The sequence below is a fragment of the Montipora capricornis genome, chromosome 2 (assembly GCF_036669925.1).
Source record: "Montipora capricornis isolate CH-2021 chromosome 2, ASM3666992v2, whole genome shotgun sequence".
Lineage (NCBI taxonomy): Eukaryota > Metazoa > Cnidaria > Anthozoa > Scleractinia > Acroporidae > Montipora > Montipora capricornis.
The window spans coordinates 3,272,550-3,287,352 of NC_090884.1; the positions used below are offsets into that span (position 1 = coordinate 3,272,550).

The 14,803-nt window shown below is 39.8% G+C and overlaps 2 protein-coding genes across 3 annotated transcripts in view; both read right to left on the reverse strand.

The window, feature by feature from the left end:
• Positions 1-5,488: 5,488 nt before the first annotated feature.
• On the reverse strand, positions 5,489-6,693 carry LOC138038461 (trace amine-associated receptor 7g-like). Its single transcript, XM_068884330.1, has one exon. It carries the CDS (start codon positions 6,545-6,547, stop codon positions 5,624-5,626), a length of 924 nt encoding a protein of 307 aa, XP_068740431.1. The 5' UTR covers positions 6,548-6,693; the 3' UTR covers positions 5,489-5,623.
• Positions 6,694-8,936: 2,243 nt separating this feature from the next.
• LOC138038460 (coiled-coil domain-containing protein 171-like) overlaps positions 8,937-14,803 on the reverse strand; it is a 43,202-nt gene continuing 37,335 nt past the window's right edge. For both annotated transcript variants that reach the window (XM_068884329.1, XM_068884327.1), the window contains exons 26-30: positions 13,757-13,943; positions 12,390-12,614; positions 10,247-10,323; positions 10,026-10,112; positions 8,937-9,662 (exon numbers count right to left, since the gene is read on the reverse strand). In XM_068884329.1, the coding sequence (XP_068740430.1) occupies positions 9,575-9,662; positions 10,026-10,112; positions 10,247-10,323; positions 12,390-12,614; positions 13,757-13,943 (664 nt within the window). In that variant the 3' untranslated portion in view covers positions 8,937-9,574. The remainder of the gene's footprint in view (positions 9,663-10,025; positions 10,113-10,246; positions 10,324-12,389; positions 12,615-13,756; positions 13,944-14,803) is intronic.

Here is a 14,803-nt window from a genome sequence, read left to right on the forward strand (position 1 = left end):
AGTGAGTATTTTTTTAGTGGATAAATTATTTTCCCTAGTTCATGCCCTCTGAGTCCTTTTAAGGGAACATATTAACCCAACTAATTGACCCAACCTGGATTCCAGGATCTCTCCCTTGGCTTCAGGGCTGCGACTGTCTTAGATGTAACCTTTGGACACGCAATAATTGCAACCAAACATCCTTTATTTTCCTTTTCGTTCAGTGCTATATTCTACAGATGACTTTGTCTTTGAGTTGGTACTAACTAGGAAATACAAGTCGCCTAAATGAGTAGCCTAATTAGTATGAATCGAAAGCTTAACTATCATGAATTTGTGTTATACAAAAAAAGAAAGGACCTAAGTAACGATTTGTGGCCAAATGACAAGGCGGGGGGGGGGAACCCTTAGCAAATCTTCGAAAATTGCCGATTGTTTTTGACAAAATATATAAAAAATACAAGTCTACTATCATAGATTTGTACTATGCAAGAAACCGCTTGAAAAAATACCTATTAGAAGAGAAATAACATTTTTTTCCAACAGTGTCAGGATTTTCGGGCAAATAGCAAAGGGGGGACCAACGCAAAATCTTCGAAAATGACTGATTTTTTGGGAAACTTCGAAAGGCTAAAAGGTAGGGGATACAAGTCGTATAATAACCTAACTAGTATATCTCACGAGAACTGTGATCGTACCATTTTTCGCTTATAACAATATACATGGAAAGTGTCTTTATTCTGATTGGCTAAGAGAAATGCAGTTTCCAGGGAACACAGTGCAGAAAAGAAGTAATCAAGTGCAAAAAGACCTAACGAACCAGGCCTTTTAATTGTTCAATGGTTAAACAAAATCTCAGAAAGCCAATCAAATGCGAGTCCCGGATGGTGCAATTTTTGCATGATTGCGTGCATTCTCATCACCAGAGCCTCGGATCGACCCAAGGCTCTGGGAAACTCTATGTAGGAGAACATGCGCCGTAGGGTTCTCATAGCCAAAAATTGGCTATTTGAACCTTAGCACTCCTCGTGCTAACATGAATGCACCAATTAGAGACGCTTTTGATTGTTCTTCACGAAAACCAATGAGAAGACACTTTATTTCAGGGTTCCCTAGAGCTGTTCTCTCCCTCAGTGAAGAGAAGAGCTCTGAGTTTGAGATTGGATTGTGTCCTGCGCGTGAGTATCTAATCTCATCTCGAAAGAGGAATCGCGATTAAAATGATGTTAAGTAATATTTTCTTGGCTTCAATAAGCGACATTTCACAGAAGCATCTTGAAAATTTTTCATGTATATTATTAATAAGTAGTCACATGATTTTTCTCGTGTAATTTGTAATAAATAACTTAAAGTATTCTTAATATTTTTCAATAACTAAAAATACCACTCGCCTGTTTTTCGTTTTTGAAAAAAATTACTTATGCTTATTTACTCTAAATGGCACTTGAAATCATGTGATAACCTGTACCATAGTCAATCGAGGAACTGAATATGAAACCTTAAAACCTTCAAAAGCGAGAATAATGTTGTTGCAATCGATGGTGACAGTGCACAATCTTTTGTTTTCACTTCGCACGGGTTCGCAAATTAGTTGCGCATAATTTAATCGACAGATTTGTGCACCGTCACGGCCAAAATTACAGACAAAAACATGAAACAAAAAGACTTGTCGACTTTCATGACCATCTCCACGCATTAACTATGCTTATATTAATTCGCTAAAATATCTTCACGATCGATGCTGGAGAAAAGATTTGTATACAAAAATCTCATTGTCACATGCTCCACCACATTACTATTTTTTATTAACATCTCATAAACTGTTTACAAAAACTAACCTACATTGACGAGGCTTTACAGGAAAAAAACGTTTGTCCCCAATGAAGCTCACAATTTTTCAAAACAAAATTACATCCATCAAAATTAGCATACTTATTGCAAAATCTTGTCACAAAATGCATTACAAATACCGGAACCAAGGAGTTCCTGACAAACAACATAGCTGGGTATGAAAAAAAGTTAGAAGAAAAAATGTTAACGTCTTTTGGCTTGTGGAAAAGCAGCAAAAACAAAATAAATTACAATCTTTTATTGATAACCCTTTGATTTACAAAAAAATCCATGAAAAATAATTTGGAAAAGTTTTTTTTTTGTCATAGGGTGGATAGAGAAGTGTTGTTAAAGGTAAAGTAAGCTACACCTGTGGAAGTATACTTGTTTCTCCAAAATAATAATATTTCATAGTTCATCCACAACGTGTACAAAATCGAAAAGAAAAGAGTAAAATGCATTATTATATGGCAAGCAATTCTAAGGCTATATAGAACACTATGATTGGCTGTTACCATGGAAACGGCGAAACACAAGAAGCTTTTAAAAAGCGGACTATAATGTTTTCATCACAACAGTACATTTAGTTTTGCATGTAAATGGTTACCGTTCAAAGTTCGCTGATGGAAGACAAAGATTACGAACTACGAACCTTCACTAAGCGGAGAAGTGTCCGATTGTTCAAAGAAACGATGCCATATAATAAACAACTTACTAACCTCACTTGCTCAGGACCCTACTGGCGAATAGTACCCCCCCCCCCCCCCACCCTTGCAGCGCTCGGTCCGTACTGCCAATATAGTGATTTTCACGTGACGTCATGACCGCTATGTTGGTGGACAAAAACAAAAGATCTCTCATTAGCTTCATTTTGTTCGTCCACCAGCAATTGTACATCACATCACTATCTGTGTCTCCAGAGATTGGTTTCAGTGATTATGCGAATTACCTTCAATATTCAGTACTTTATTCTTGGCTGATTGATTAGCTAATTAGGCAAAAAAAATACAATATAAACGAAACTACGCCTATAACTTGAGAGGGATTCCACAGAGTACGATTTGGGATAAAATTGTACTGCTCTCTTCCAATAAGTACAGAGTAACTTTACTTAGTGCATGTATTAAAAATAAAGTTATTAATAACTAATCCTGAGGTTTGCAGAAACTAATATTATGCGGCCCTTCCTGGTTAATTTTGAAAACTATGAAAGAAATATAGTGAAGCTATGATCCTCGCAGTTATGAACGCAATTTTAGAGAAGCCTGAAGAATCCAGGGCTTCAACGGGGTTTGAACCCGTGATCTTGCGATGCCAGTACGACGCTTTAACCAACTGAGCTATGAAGCAACTAATGTTGGGAGCTGGTCATTTGTGGGTTCTAATGTTCCCGTGATGAATGAATCAACGATGAAATGAATCATATATTGAACTGGGGATATGGTATCAAGAAATATATGTACGAAAGGAATAAATGGTCCCTGAAATTATTTAGACACTTTGAAGGGGCAATGTCACGCTATTTTAGTCAAACTTTAAAATACCAAAAGACTTCAAGTGAAGCTATGAATTTCGCAGTTATGAACGCAATCTTTGCAATTGCGTAGAGAAGCCTGAAAAATTCAGGACTTCAACGGGGTTTGAACCCTTGACCTCGCGATACCGGTGCGACGCTCTAACCAACTGAGCTATGAAGCCACTGACGTTGGGAGCTGGTCATTCATTTCATCGTTGATTCATTCCTCACGGGAACATTATAACCCACAAATGACCAGCTCCCAAAGTCAGTGGCTTCATAGCTCAGTTGGTTAGAGCGTCGCACCGGTATCGCGAGGTCAAGGGTTCAAATCCCGTTGAAGTCCTGAATTTTTCAGTCTTCTCTACGCAATTGCAAAAATTGCGTTCACAACTGCGAAATTCATAGCTTCACTTGATTTCATATCCGCAGTTCATATATGATTTATTTCATACACCATTTCATCACCAAAAGACTTCTTTGCATCAATGAAGACCAAAAAATAATGCTGTAGTTTTGTTGCCAATAACCATTGAAGAGCACTGAAGCTATCCTTTGCTGTTTGCGGCAAGGACGGAGAGGACGCAAATGAATTGAAACTTGAAAAAACTGGCTTTGGAGACGATGTTTTCAGAAAGTCGCCAAAAATTAAATACGAATAGCTCTTTCTGCCGTAAGTACATTTCATACCTTCTCAGTAATGTTGTATGTGTGGGCTAAAGTACTAATTTAGATTTTTACCCAGTTTTGACCTAAAAACATCAAAATTTGCATGACAGTGCCCCTTTAAGCAATCGAGTCACTTCAACAACTGACCTCCTCCCAACTCATGGCTCGGTTAGTGGAACGTTTCAACGGCGTCGCGGAGGACATGGGTTCGAATTCCGCTCAAGCCATGACTCGGAGATAGCGGCGTTTCACCCCGGCCATCTGAAGAGAGGCAATAAAGGCCGCTTTTTTGCTGTTCAAAAGCTTTTTAGAGTAATCATGATAACTCTTCTCGGTTAAGAAGGTGTTGTTTTGGAAGTCGCCCCAGTCCTTTCGCGGAAAATGATGATTTTAAAACCCAAATTACCCCTTTGCCATGCATTATCATGGTGTTGCCAGGAAACAAGCACGGTGACCCCCCATTTTTAATGGTTTTATTTACTCGTAATAGGTACACGGAAAACATAGTTTAAGGAGAAAGAAAGTTGGATAGTAGAAGTTGTAGTATTTACAAATAAATGACGTGAAACTGCATTTGGAGCCAGACACTGAGTGCAAGGTGATGACTGTAGCGGTCCAATTTGCTTACATTTCTTTGCAAGATTGAGCAATTTGAAATCACTGTACTTAAAGATTATAGCCCAGACAAACATTAGTTCAAGTTTTCAGTAATACTCAATAGCTTTTGCTACATGACAAAATTTTTCCGGTTGACCTAGTTTCGGAACGCTTCTCGCGTAATTCGGTAAAAAACACTTAGAATAAACGGCATACAGCGCAAAAACAAGCACGGGTGACCCCATCTTAAAATGTCTTGTGTATGAATATCAATTGTGACAAGTTTGAAAAACATCTGGATAGTACGTCATTTCCAAGGGAATTACCTTAAATTGCCCAGATAAGCCAGCGCGAGATCACTTGCTCCTTCGTTTGTGATGAATAACTATGACGCCAAAATGCTATTAAAATATGGCAAGGGCGGAAAAGTTGCAAAGATAAGATTTCGTTGCTAATATCAGGGAGAAGAAGCTGTTTTGGTTTCTCCATTCGAGCGAAAAACCCAACTGAGACTCCTTCAAAATATAGCCAAATCATGTCATCACAATTTTTTTCAAACACTGAAAAACGGAAAATGACATTCGTGTAGGGCCATTACGAACGGACAACTAGTACAATGGAAACGCTATTGAAGGAAAGGCAAAGGTGTGGTACGTCAGTTAATTTGTAAAATTAAAGGTTTCTTTTCCTGGGCGCTGTTCCAACAATTTCGATCAACTCTACGACCTTAAGTTGATTTCCGATTCACTGCGTATTTAACCAACGGCTTCGTTTTTCCACTACCCTCATTCCTGTCTGGCGCGGAAGTCTGCGAGCCGTTTAAACAAAACTGACCAAGTGTATTGAAAAACCCAAGGGCAACGCTCCATGTGATCTTTGAACTTTTTCTGCTTCTGTGATTGGCGGCAGCGAAATCCGAAATTGAGCCTTCACAGTCAGCAAGTCAATGAAAGGTAAAAATAAGATCCCTCTATAATTTTCAAAGGTTCAGAAAGAAATAAAGCCGAACAACCACATATCGTATACAGGGTCCTAGCGCTCGCTCAACGTTTTCTGCAGGATTCTTTTCATAGCTCGCCGTATCTCTCTTATTCGCCAACAGTACACGAGTGGATTCAGGAAGGAGTTGATGAAAATCACCGTTGTTACGCAGTTGTAGGCAATCTTGACTTCCCTTGTATATCCGATAAAAGTATGAACAATCATCGTCACAAAAAGTGGCAGATAGAAAATTAAGAAGAGTGCATAAACATAGAGAACGGTTACAGCCGACTTTTTGCATCTAAGAATGTTGACATTGTCACTCTGCAGACTTCTCGCGGCCGTGGTTTGATCGTGGATTTGACGCTGGTGTCTGCGAGCGATGTGAAAAATTCTCAGGGTACACAGCGCCGTCACGAGATAGGTGAGGAGAAATGTCATGAACGGAAAAGCAATCCAATAAGAGTGAATCCAAAACCTTGAAAAGACAGCACATATGCAGGTAATCCAGACAACGACAACGGCTCGGGTGACCCGAGATACTGTCACGAACGCGTTGTAACGTAAATGAAGAGTCAATACAAGAAGGCGGTCGATAGATATCAAGGCCAAAGTAAGAAAAGAGACACTTGAACTTATCCAGCCTGAAATAAAACTAATCATTTTCAAGGGGCAGTACGCAGTGAAATTTTTGATGAGCTCAGCTATTTTGTACCCAACGTAAAAAGGCTGGCAGAAGGCTCCAACAAGCAGATCCGAAAGCGCCAGGCAACACAACAAGATGAAAGAAGGTGAATTGAGACATGGAGATTTGCGTATCGCGTAAAGAACAAGAAAATTAACGCAAAACGTTAACACGGAAAACATGGAGTTTAGAACACATGCAAACACATTTGTAACGATGACTTCCGAATCCTTCGTGTAGTCCCAGTTAATTGGCAGGAAAAAGCAGCTTAAATTGTGGCTTTCGTTCATGACGAGAAAGGTGGAAAAAAATTTGTCGAGAACAAGCCGACAGCAAAAGGAGGATGGATTCTCACCAACTTCGATCGTCAGACAGATGGACTTTTACACCTTGGGAGATCCATGTTACTTCGATAAGTCAAGTAAATGTATGAAAGCAACATGACGTCTGGCAGTTTTATGCAGTCGTATTCAGGAAATTAAAATATTGGCCTAAAGGCACTTGCGTAAAGAAAATTTAAAATCGTCTTCAGATTGCCATCAAAAAGAAAAGTGCTTTTAATCGGTGTAGCTTGTTTACATTAGCAACCATTTTACGACAGCATGGTGCATTATTCTGACGAATAAATCACGTCATATCGTCACAACATGGTGTTAAGTACATCTTTGCTCTTTCAACATTGCCGAGTAGTTATCACAAACAAGCTAAATGCGGTAATTGATCAAAAGGCAAACCACACGTACGTTCGACAGTTGAGTTTGTACACACCGCTTATTTCATGCACCTGCGCGTTAAAATAAAAGCTGCAGGGTCTTGACCCATTTGGAGTTTCTATATCAACACAATTTGCAAATCTTCTCCACAAGCAACATCTGTTGTTTTCTTCAAACGGAAGAAATAGCTAAGAGAGAATTTTGCCAATGAAGCAAGAAAGCACTGATTTTTTTCTGCACACTGAAAGATCTAGAGTTGTACTAGAAAATGGCCAGACGCAAAATGGTATTTGTAATTTTTGTCTAGACCGAGAATGACATGAAGAATTATGACGATCGAAGGAGTTAGTTGGCTTTCCTTATGTGAGTTTATTAAATGTTAAACGAACTCGGTGACCCCAATTTGTTCATCACTGTTAGACAATATGAAATTTCTTTTTAAAGTTTTCTTTTGTTTTAACTTGATCAAGGTGGCACGAACCCTAACACTTTAATCGGCATTTTTCACAAAAATTAGATCATAGCATGCTGCTTTGTTTATGTTATAAAAATTTGGGTTCCACCAAAGGATACAGGCAACATGGCATAGAGAGAAACCTCATGGAAAATACACCCGAACAGCCAGCGAGCCACGCAGTTATTGAAAGCGAACCGTTTTAAAATGGGCGCTTAGACTTCAACACTGTTTATCAGCTTTATTTGAAATGGGTGCTTAGACTTCGCATGGCCCGCAGTTTGTCAAGACCCGAACCTTATTAAACACTTCGCATGTTGTAATGTGGTTATGTCACAGCAACTGAGTCTTTTTCTTGCAGTATTTGGTAGACAAATTAATTTCGTTCAAAAAGGACGATGAAAACCGTAAAAAATAGATGTAATTCTTATATCACTCAATAACTCAATTAATTAAAATTTACAGCACCTGCAGTGTTCACAATATTCTTGCACAGTCAAATTTCCTTGACCGTCGTTCAAAGCTGGTCACTAAACCTCGAAGCGAAGTCGGCTGCTATATATTAGGGAGCTTAAGAAACGACGACGGTTTCGTCGAGAAAAACGCAACAAAACAATAACACCGTTGGTTTAAAAGAGGAGACAACACGTGCCGCACGTGCGGAACGCCTTTTAGTACATACTTTGCCGCAGTACTCTGCGTAACGTAAGGACGACGTGAAATCACCAAATTTGAGGTTTGAATGACAACGGGAGCTTACAAATGTGAACCTTTCATTGTTTATTTGTACTCTGAAACCTCTAGTGCTATTTTTTTTTGGGGGGGGGGGGGGGGGGGCGCAACAAGAAGGAATAATCGCGAAAGACTTCGGAGGGCAAAGTGATATTTTGAGGTGACGTTTTCGACGACGTTGCCTTCGTAGATTTTAGAGTCCCTAATGCCATCTATAGCAAGGACGGCGATGATAATCATTGAGCTCAACGGAATACGGACCTGACAGGTATAAAAAACGGACCAAGGTGTAAAATATGGACCACGGACCGAGTTTATAAAATAAACCGACAAATGGCGGCGATACATCAAGGGAATGCAGTTTTCCTAACATAAATGTCACACGACTAGAATCATCTTGCGTTGTTGTATTTCTAGTTTTCCTTTATGTGAAAAGTAGAACTACTGTGTGAAACAAAGATACCACAGATCTCTCTACAACAGTTCATGCATTGGTTCAGCTTTCCTATTAGGTGTACAGGCCCGTGCATTTTTCCTTGCTGTTTCCACGTCCAACTTTTTACAGATTTAAGAATCGGCAAAAAATCTTCTTAGTTCTTTTAAAACAGTGAATGCTTTGAGTTTTTTCAAATTTGTCTCTTAAAGAAACTATGACTAAAGAATAATTTAATATGAAAAGAATGATAAGACGAGTTAACTGTACATGAATGTTATTCTCGGCTAATGGGATTGGATTGGTCAGAATGCATGCATTAAGACACGTACAAGGAAATCAATAAATAAATCTACAAATGATGTTTATGAAAACAGCAGCTGAAGAGAGGTCAAGCTGGTCGCTATAAACCAATCAGAATTCGCGGTAATTAAATGACACGTGATTGGGAGGCGGGAAAATACGCGTATGATATGGTCTTGTTCCTCACTGGTGGAAAAAAGTGACGCGAAAGTTTCAAGCCAATCGGCAATCGTTATCACTTTCGATACTCGTGGCCGTTGTCATACAAATGGAAGATCAGCAAACAAAGAGCATTCCACTTGTCCACTTTGATAAAGATGTGGTTCCCTTCCCTTTTTTTTGCAAACATTTTCTTATGAACACAGAGAAAAAAATCCGTTTCAACGAGACATTAAAATATTAGATATACAAGATGAAAACTGGATCAACCTTCTTGGTTCTTCCAGCCGTTCGGACGAAAGACCATGAATAACAATGAACACGAGAATGACCACCGCTGCGTATTTTCACACTGGGAATGCACAGTGGGTTGGATGTCGATATTAGGCATGCGCCTTGGGTTAAGGGTCGTGTTTTTTACAAACGCACGGAATGAAGTACATGACGTTCGTCGTATAAAAGTCAAATTTTTCACAAAGTGCATATGATAATCGGAGCGGAAGGCCAGCGACTAACTATGCAATCATAGACCCTGGTCTAATAATCTTGAGAAGTCCTGACCGAGTTCTTTTCCGTGCTTTCTGTAGCTTGAAGTCAGTCGTCTTTTTGGACTAAAAAGAAACAAAGGTTTGTGTCAGGGAATATGGAAAAATTACGGGACGAAACAAAACTGTGCAAAGGGCAAGTGTCAAATACAGTGGAAGCATAGAGATCTGTGAGAGCATTGACAAGGCGAGTCGACGACGAGCCATTATAAATCCAGACCTTCATTTTTTTCCATTTTCTTTTCTTTCATTTTTCCGATTTGTTTTTTCTCGTACAATATCTGAATGAATTCTCTCGGAATGGGAATGAACTCTTCTTTATAGGACTTCGTTCAGCTACATACGGGTCCAGAATATTACGTTTCTCTTAGCAGTCAGTCCTTGAGATTACTAATGAACCATTAACTGTGCAAGGTGAATTGTAAATACCTTCTGTAGCTTCCCTTGCTTTTGTCAGGATAACTGCTAGTTGAGGTCAACGAGGGATGAAACGATGCGCTGGAATCACGATGGGCCCTAGAATAAGATAATGACGTAAATCTGGCAAAATACCGAAATAGTATCTAGGCAATCCGATCAGCTGTGCTTGAAGAAACGGCTGTGAAAGATTAGAAATGACAAACGCAGAAAAACAGAACAGCTAAACTTACGACAGAGGAACAAAGCTTTTAAAGGTATCATCCTCGCCGTAGCGATGAATTGACGCCTCCTTCCCGGCAAAACCACCCTGTTATTAAGAAATAACCGTTTGATGAGGGAAAGGATCACACGAACGCAGTATTCATTTATTTATTTACTTAACAATTCGTCAACCATTATAAAGATAATACGGTGACAGGATGGTAGTAGGGGGAAACTCAATTCCCTTTCTAAGTCTACCCTCCTGAGTCCTCGCCCACTGACACGCGCGCAACACCCAACGCGTGCGCACACACTCATACAAATGAATAAACACTTGGACAAATGGGATCCGATCCAGTTCCCGCCAGTTTGCGCGCGGCAAAAATCAGGGATTAATTAACTGAGTTCACCCTAGCCTTTTTGAAGGCGAGTACTGGCTGGTACTAAGCTAAAAAGGCTCGCTTTGAGCAAAGACTCATGTGAACGTCTAAAGGGTCCACTGTAATGAATTTGTGTGATGTAAAACAGCTGAGTCATGGGTACAATTTCTTCTTGGCAGCTGATCATCAGCGAAATACTTGTTCACAAACTTATCCTCATTAGCATAACTTTAAACTTAATTTTCTAATCTAGAGATCAGCAATAAATATTGAGATGGCATTGTCTGATAAGCTATCTCTCAAAATTTGAGGCCAACTTACCTGGTCATCTACGTGCCATTGTGGTCAGTCAAGAATTCGATGTTTATCAAAGACTGTATGGGTTCACTAGCGCTTCTGTCATACAACAATTTTTCAGTTTTCGATGGCTAATGTTTGCCGATTATCAAAGCGTAAAGGGTTTAATTGCAGAGGTATCTTTTGAACTTCTGAAGTCATTTTGTGTATAGTAAGAGCAAACTCGTATGTAGATGAGACAAAACGTATACCGTACTCAATTAACTGAGTTCACCTTAGCCTTTTTGAAGGCGAGTACTGGCTGGTACTAAGCTAAAAAGGCTCGCTTTGAGCAGAGACTCATGTGAACGTCTAAAGGGTCCACTGTAATGGATTTGTGCGATGTAAAACAGCTGAGTCATGGGTACAATTTCTTCTTGGCAGCAGATCATCAGCGAAATACTTGTTCACAAACTTATCCTCATTAGCATAACTTTAAACTTAGTTTTCTAATCTAGAGATCAGCAATAAATATTGAGATGGCATTGTCTGATAAGCTATCTCTCAAAATTTGAGGCCAACTTACCTGGTCATCTACGTGCCATTGTGGTCAGTCAAGAATTCGATATTTATCAAAGACTGTATGGGCTCACTAGCGATACTGACATACAACAATATTTCAGTTTTCGATGGCTAATGTTTGCCGATTATCAAAGCGTAAAGGGTTTAATTGCAGAGGTATCTTTTGAACTTCTGAAGTCATTTTGTGTATAGTAAGAGCAAACTCGTATGTAGATGAGACAAAACGTATACCGCTATGACGTAAGCAAAGATTTCCTTCCACGGGGCATGCTCAGAACATGCATGCTTAGAACAGCACGATCTCGACCCCAGAGCTCTTCTCTTGACTGAGGGAGAGAAGAGCTCTGGGGAACCCTGCAGCAAAGTGTCTTCTTATTGGTTTTTTTGAAGAACAATCCAAAGCCTCTCTAATTGGTGCATTCATGTCAGCACGAAGAGTGAGCAGGCGTCCTAAGGTTCAAATAGCCAATTTTTCGCCATAAGAACCCTACGGCGCATGATCTCCTGCATAGAGTTCCCCAGAGCCTTGGATTGATCCAAGGCTCTGGTGACGAGAATGAGAACAGCAGACCTCATTCTCGTCACCAGAGCCTCGGATCAACCCAAGGCTCTGGGAAACGCTATGTAGGAGAACATGCGCCGTAGGGTTCTCATAGCCAAAAATTGGCTATTTGAACCTTAAGGCGCTTGCGCACTTTTCGTGCTAACATGAATGCACCAATTAAAGACGCTTTTGATTGTTCTTTACGAAAACCAATGAGAAGACACTTTGTTTCAGGGTTAACCAGAGCTCTTCTCTCCCTTAGTCAAGAGAAGAGCTCTGGGGTCGAGATTGAGCAGACCTGTACTCGAACTCGCATTCCAACAAACAGGTCTTCAATGAATACAAAATTAGGTGTTTTTGCGTCGAGAAAAAATAAATAAACGACATTACCATGCTAGGAACGTACTGCCCATGGTCGCTCAGCCCGTCATCGCTTATTGGTCGCCTACATGCCGCAGCAAGTTCATCTTTTAGAGTAGCAATGTGCGCCTTGTGTGACACTATCTCCTCTTCTAAGTGCGTGACGCGTGACAGGGCTTGCTGCTTGTCCATTTCCAACTCGGCGATGCGATCAAGCGCCTGCTGCTGGCACTCCACAAAGGACGTCACTACATGCTGATAAGGAGAACAATTCAATTACATGAATCGCTGGTTCGATTTCTTCAGACGCTCTTACATTGAGCATTCTTTCTGGCCGGTTGTCTCACAATTTTGCTGAGACAAGATTTCAAGGGTTGTAGTTCAGCTCCTCGACAGATGTCGTCACACTGGGCAACGTGTTTTTTCAACTTCACTGGTTTCGCTCTCAACGATCAAATTTGGTAAAAAGGACATTTTCGTCGGCTGTTTGCCATAAAACGTTACGACACAAGTTGCAGGAGAGATATAACACGAGGCAACGTTCAAAATACTATCAAAACAAGTCGAGTGGTAAAACTGCCGTTCGAAATTTGAACCTGAAGCGGTTCGAATCTAAACACGTGATCTTAAATTGTCATGTGATCCGAAAAATAATATCACGTGATGCAAAAAAGTGTTTCTTGTTGAATGCCATGACCGCCAACGCGCTTTTCAAGAACCACGTGACAACTTTTTTTTATGTCATTTGACGACTTCTTTTGCGGATCACGTGATTAGTTTTTATTGGAGCCCGTATTTAAAAATTCTAACGGCAGATTTACCACTCTAGTGACTTTGATAGTAAGGGTTGCAGCGTTACGAGAACCACTGCGGATGACTGAACCGACTCTTACTTCTCGCAAGGATTACGATAACACAAAGACGCACCAGAAAAGGAGTGGTGCCTTGGGCACATGCAAATGATTTATCAATCGAACCCTGTGATAACTTGCGCAAAAAAAAGCCCTTTATGGCAATGTGTCTGTAATATGCCATAAAATGTTATCTGGCGTTCTTTTTTTAATCTCCAATCCCTTTTTCTCAAGCTAGAAATATTTTTTAAGGCTTCCGTCTTTGTGTTGCTGTTTGTTGATCACCGTCTTGGATAATTAATCAGTCGTTCTTGAATGAATACGAACAAAAGCAGAGCGTGAAGCGACCACTTTTATAGTGCGCCTTCGTGTTTAAGGATACGAAACAACGGAAATTCTTTTGTGTAACCCAAGTCTCATCAAAATTGAAAGACAAGTGGAACAACAAAATGGCAAAATGCAAAACAATCTTTACACTCACAGAAATAAAATATATTTCAAAAAAGAAACAGATCAATTTTATTTTTTGAAATTGGCAAGTTTTACCTGACAAGACAGCAATTCGGGTCCCAGACTCAAACCGTCCATTGCTAACCGCTCGTTTGGAAGAACAAGCTTGAGAAGAGTGTGTTCATAGGGTCCCATTGCACCCTTAGATAGCCGCACTTGATCTTTACTCTGTTCCAGTGCTCGTTCGACCGACTTCAAATAACCCATCAAGGCTTCTTTTTCCCTAGCAGTAATAAACATAAATTGGTGTCCTTCTGTGGCCGACTTGGCAGTGAGACACCAACAAGTCAAGGTGACGGGCCAAGGGCTGGAACAGACAGATCCAGATTCCGAATCCATAGGAAGAGTTGTTGCAGTATCCAACACATTCAGTAAAAAGATTATATAATACACGAAACTTCATATACACTCAGGAGACCATTACGCTCCTGGTACACTGCATTTGAACTGCCGAATAAATATAAAACGAAAGTTAACTGCGATGATATCTCTAACTTTCATTTCATTCTATTCCGGAGTTCAAATATATAAGTCGCTCATCCAACTGCGACTCTCTTTCCCACTTTCATTTCACTTTACAATTAAGTGAAAAGGTTGGACTTAACCTTGTTTAACTTTTGATTTACGAACCTTGCTGCTTTTCTCAAGTTAATCCGGTATTGGCACTAGAAAAATTACTGAATGAAAGAAATTTAAATTTCGAAGTGCGGGTTGTAGACGAAATAGTAAAGTGATCCTCGCAATTATGTGGACAATTTAAAGTGCCCCTGTGACCAAAAAATCAATTCATATTTTTCTTTGGATTTCAAAACTATGTTAACAAAACACTAAGTGACCCACGTTTTAAGCCTTGATTTCAAAAAGACACCTCTTTATTTTAACTGTAATTTTCCTATTTAATGGTCCGCCATTACTAACATTATGTTCTTGAGAGAGCTGGATCGAGGAGAAAATGACGTCAAAGGCTCACTAGTTTAAGAATGCAATACGTGTGTACGCCGCAGAATTAATATGCAGCACGGGGGTTTTGGGCTTTCAGACTTTTAAACTCACGCTTTGCATATATAATAACCTGCGTTCACA

What these genes read in the sequence shown, in the direction of transcription:
- LOC138038461 (XM_068884330.1), bottom strand. Translation starts at nt 6,547, where the DNA reads ATGAACGAAAGCCACAATTTAAGCTGCTTTTTCCTGCCAATTAACTGG.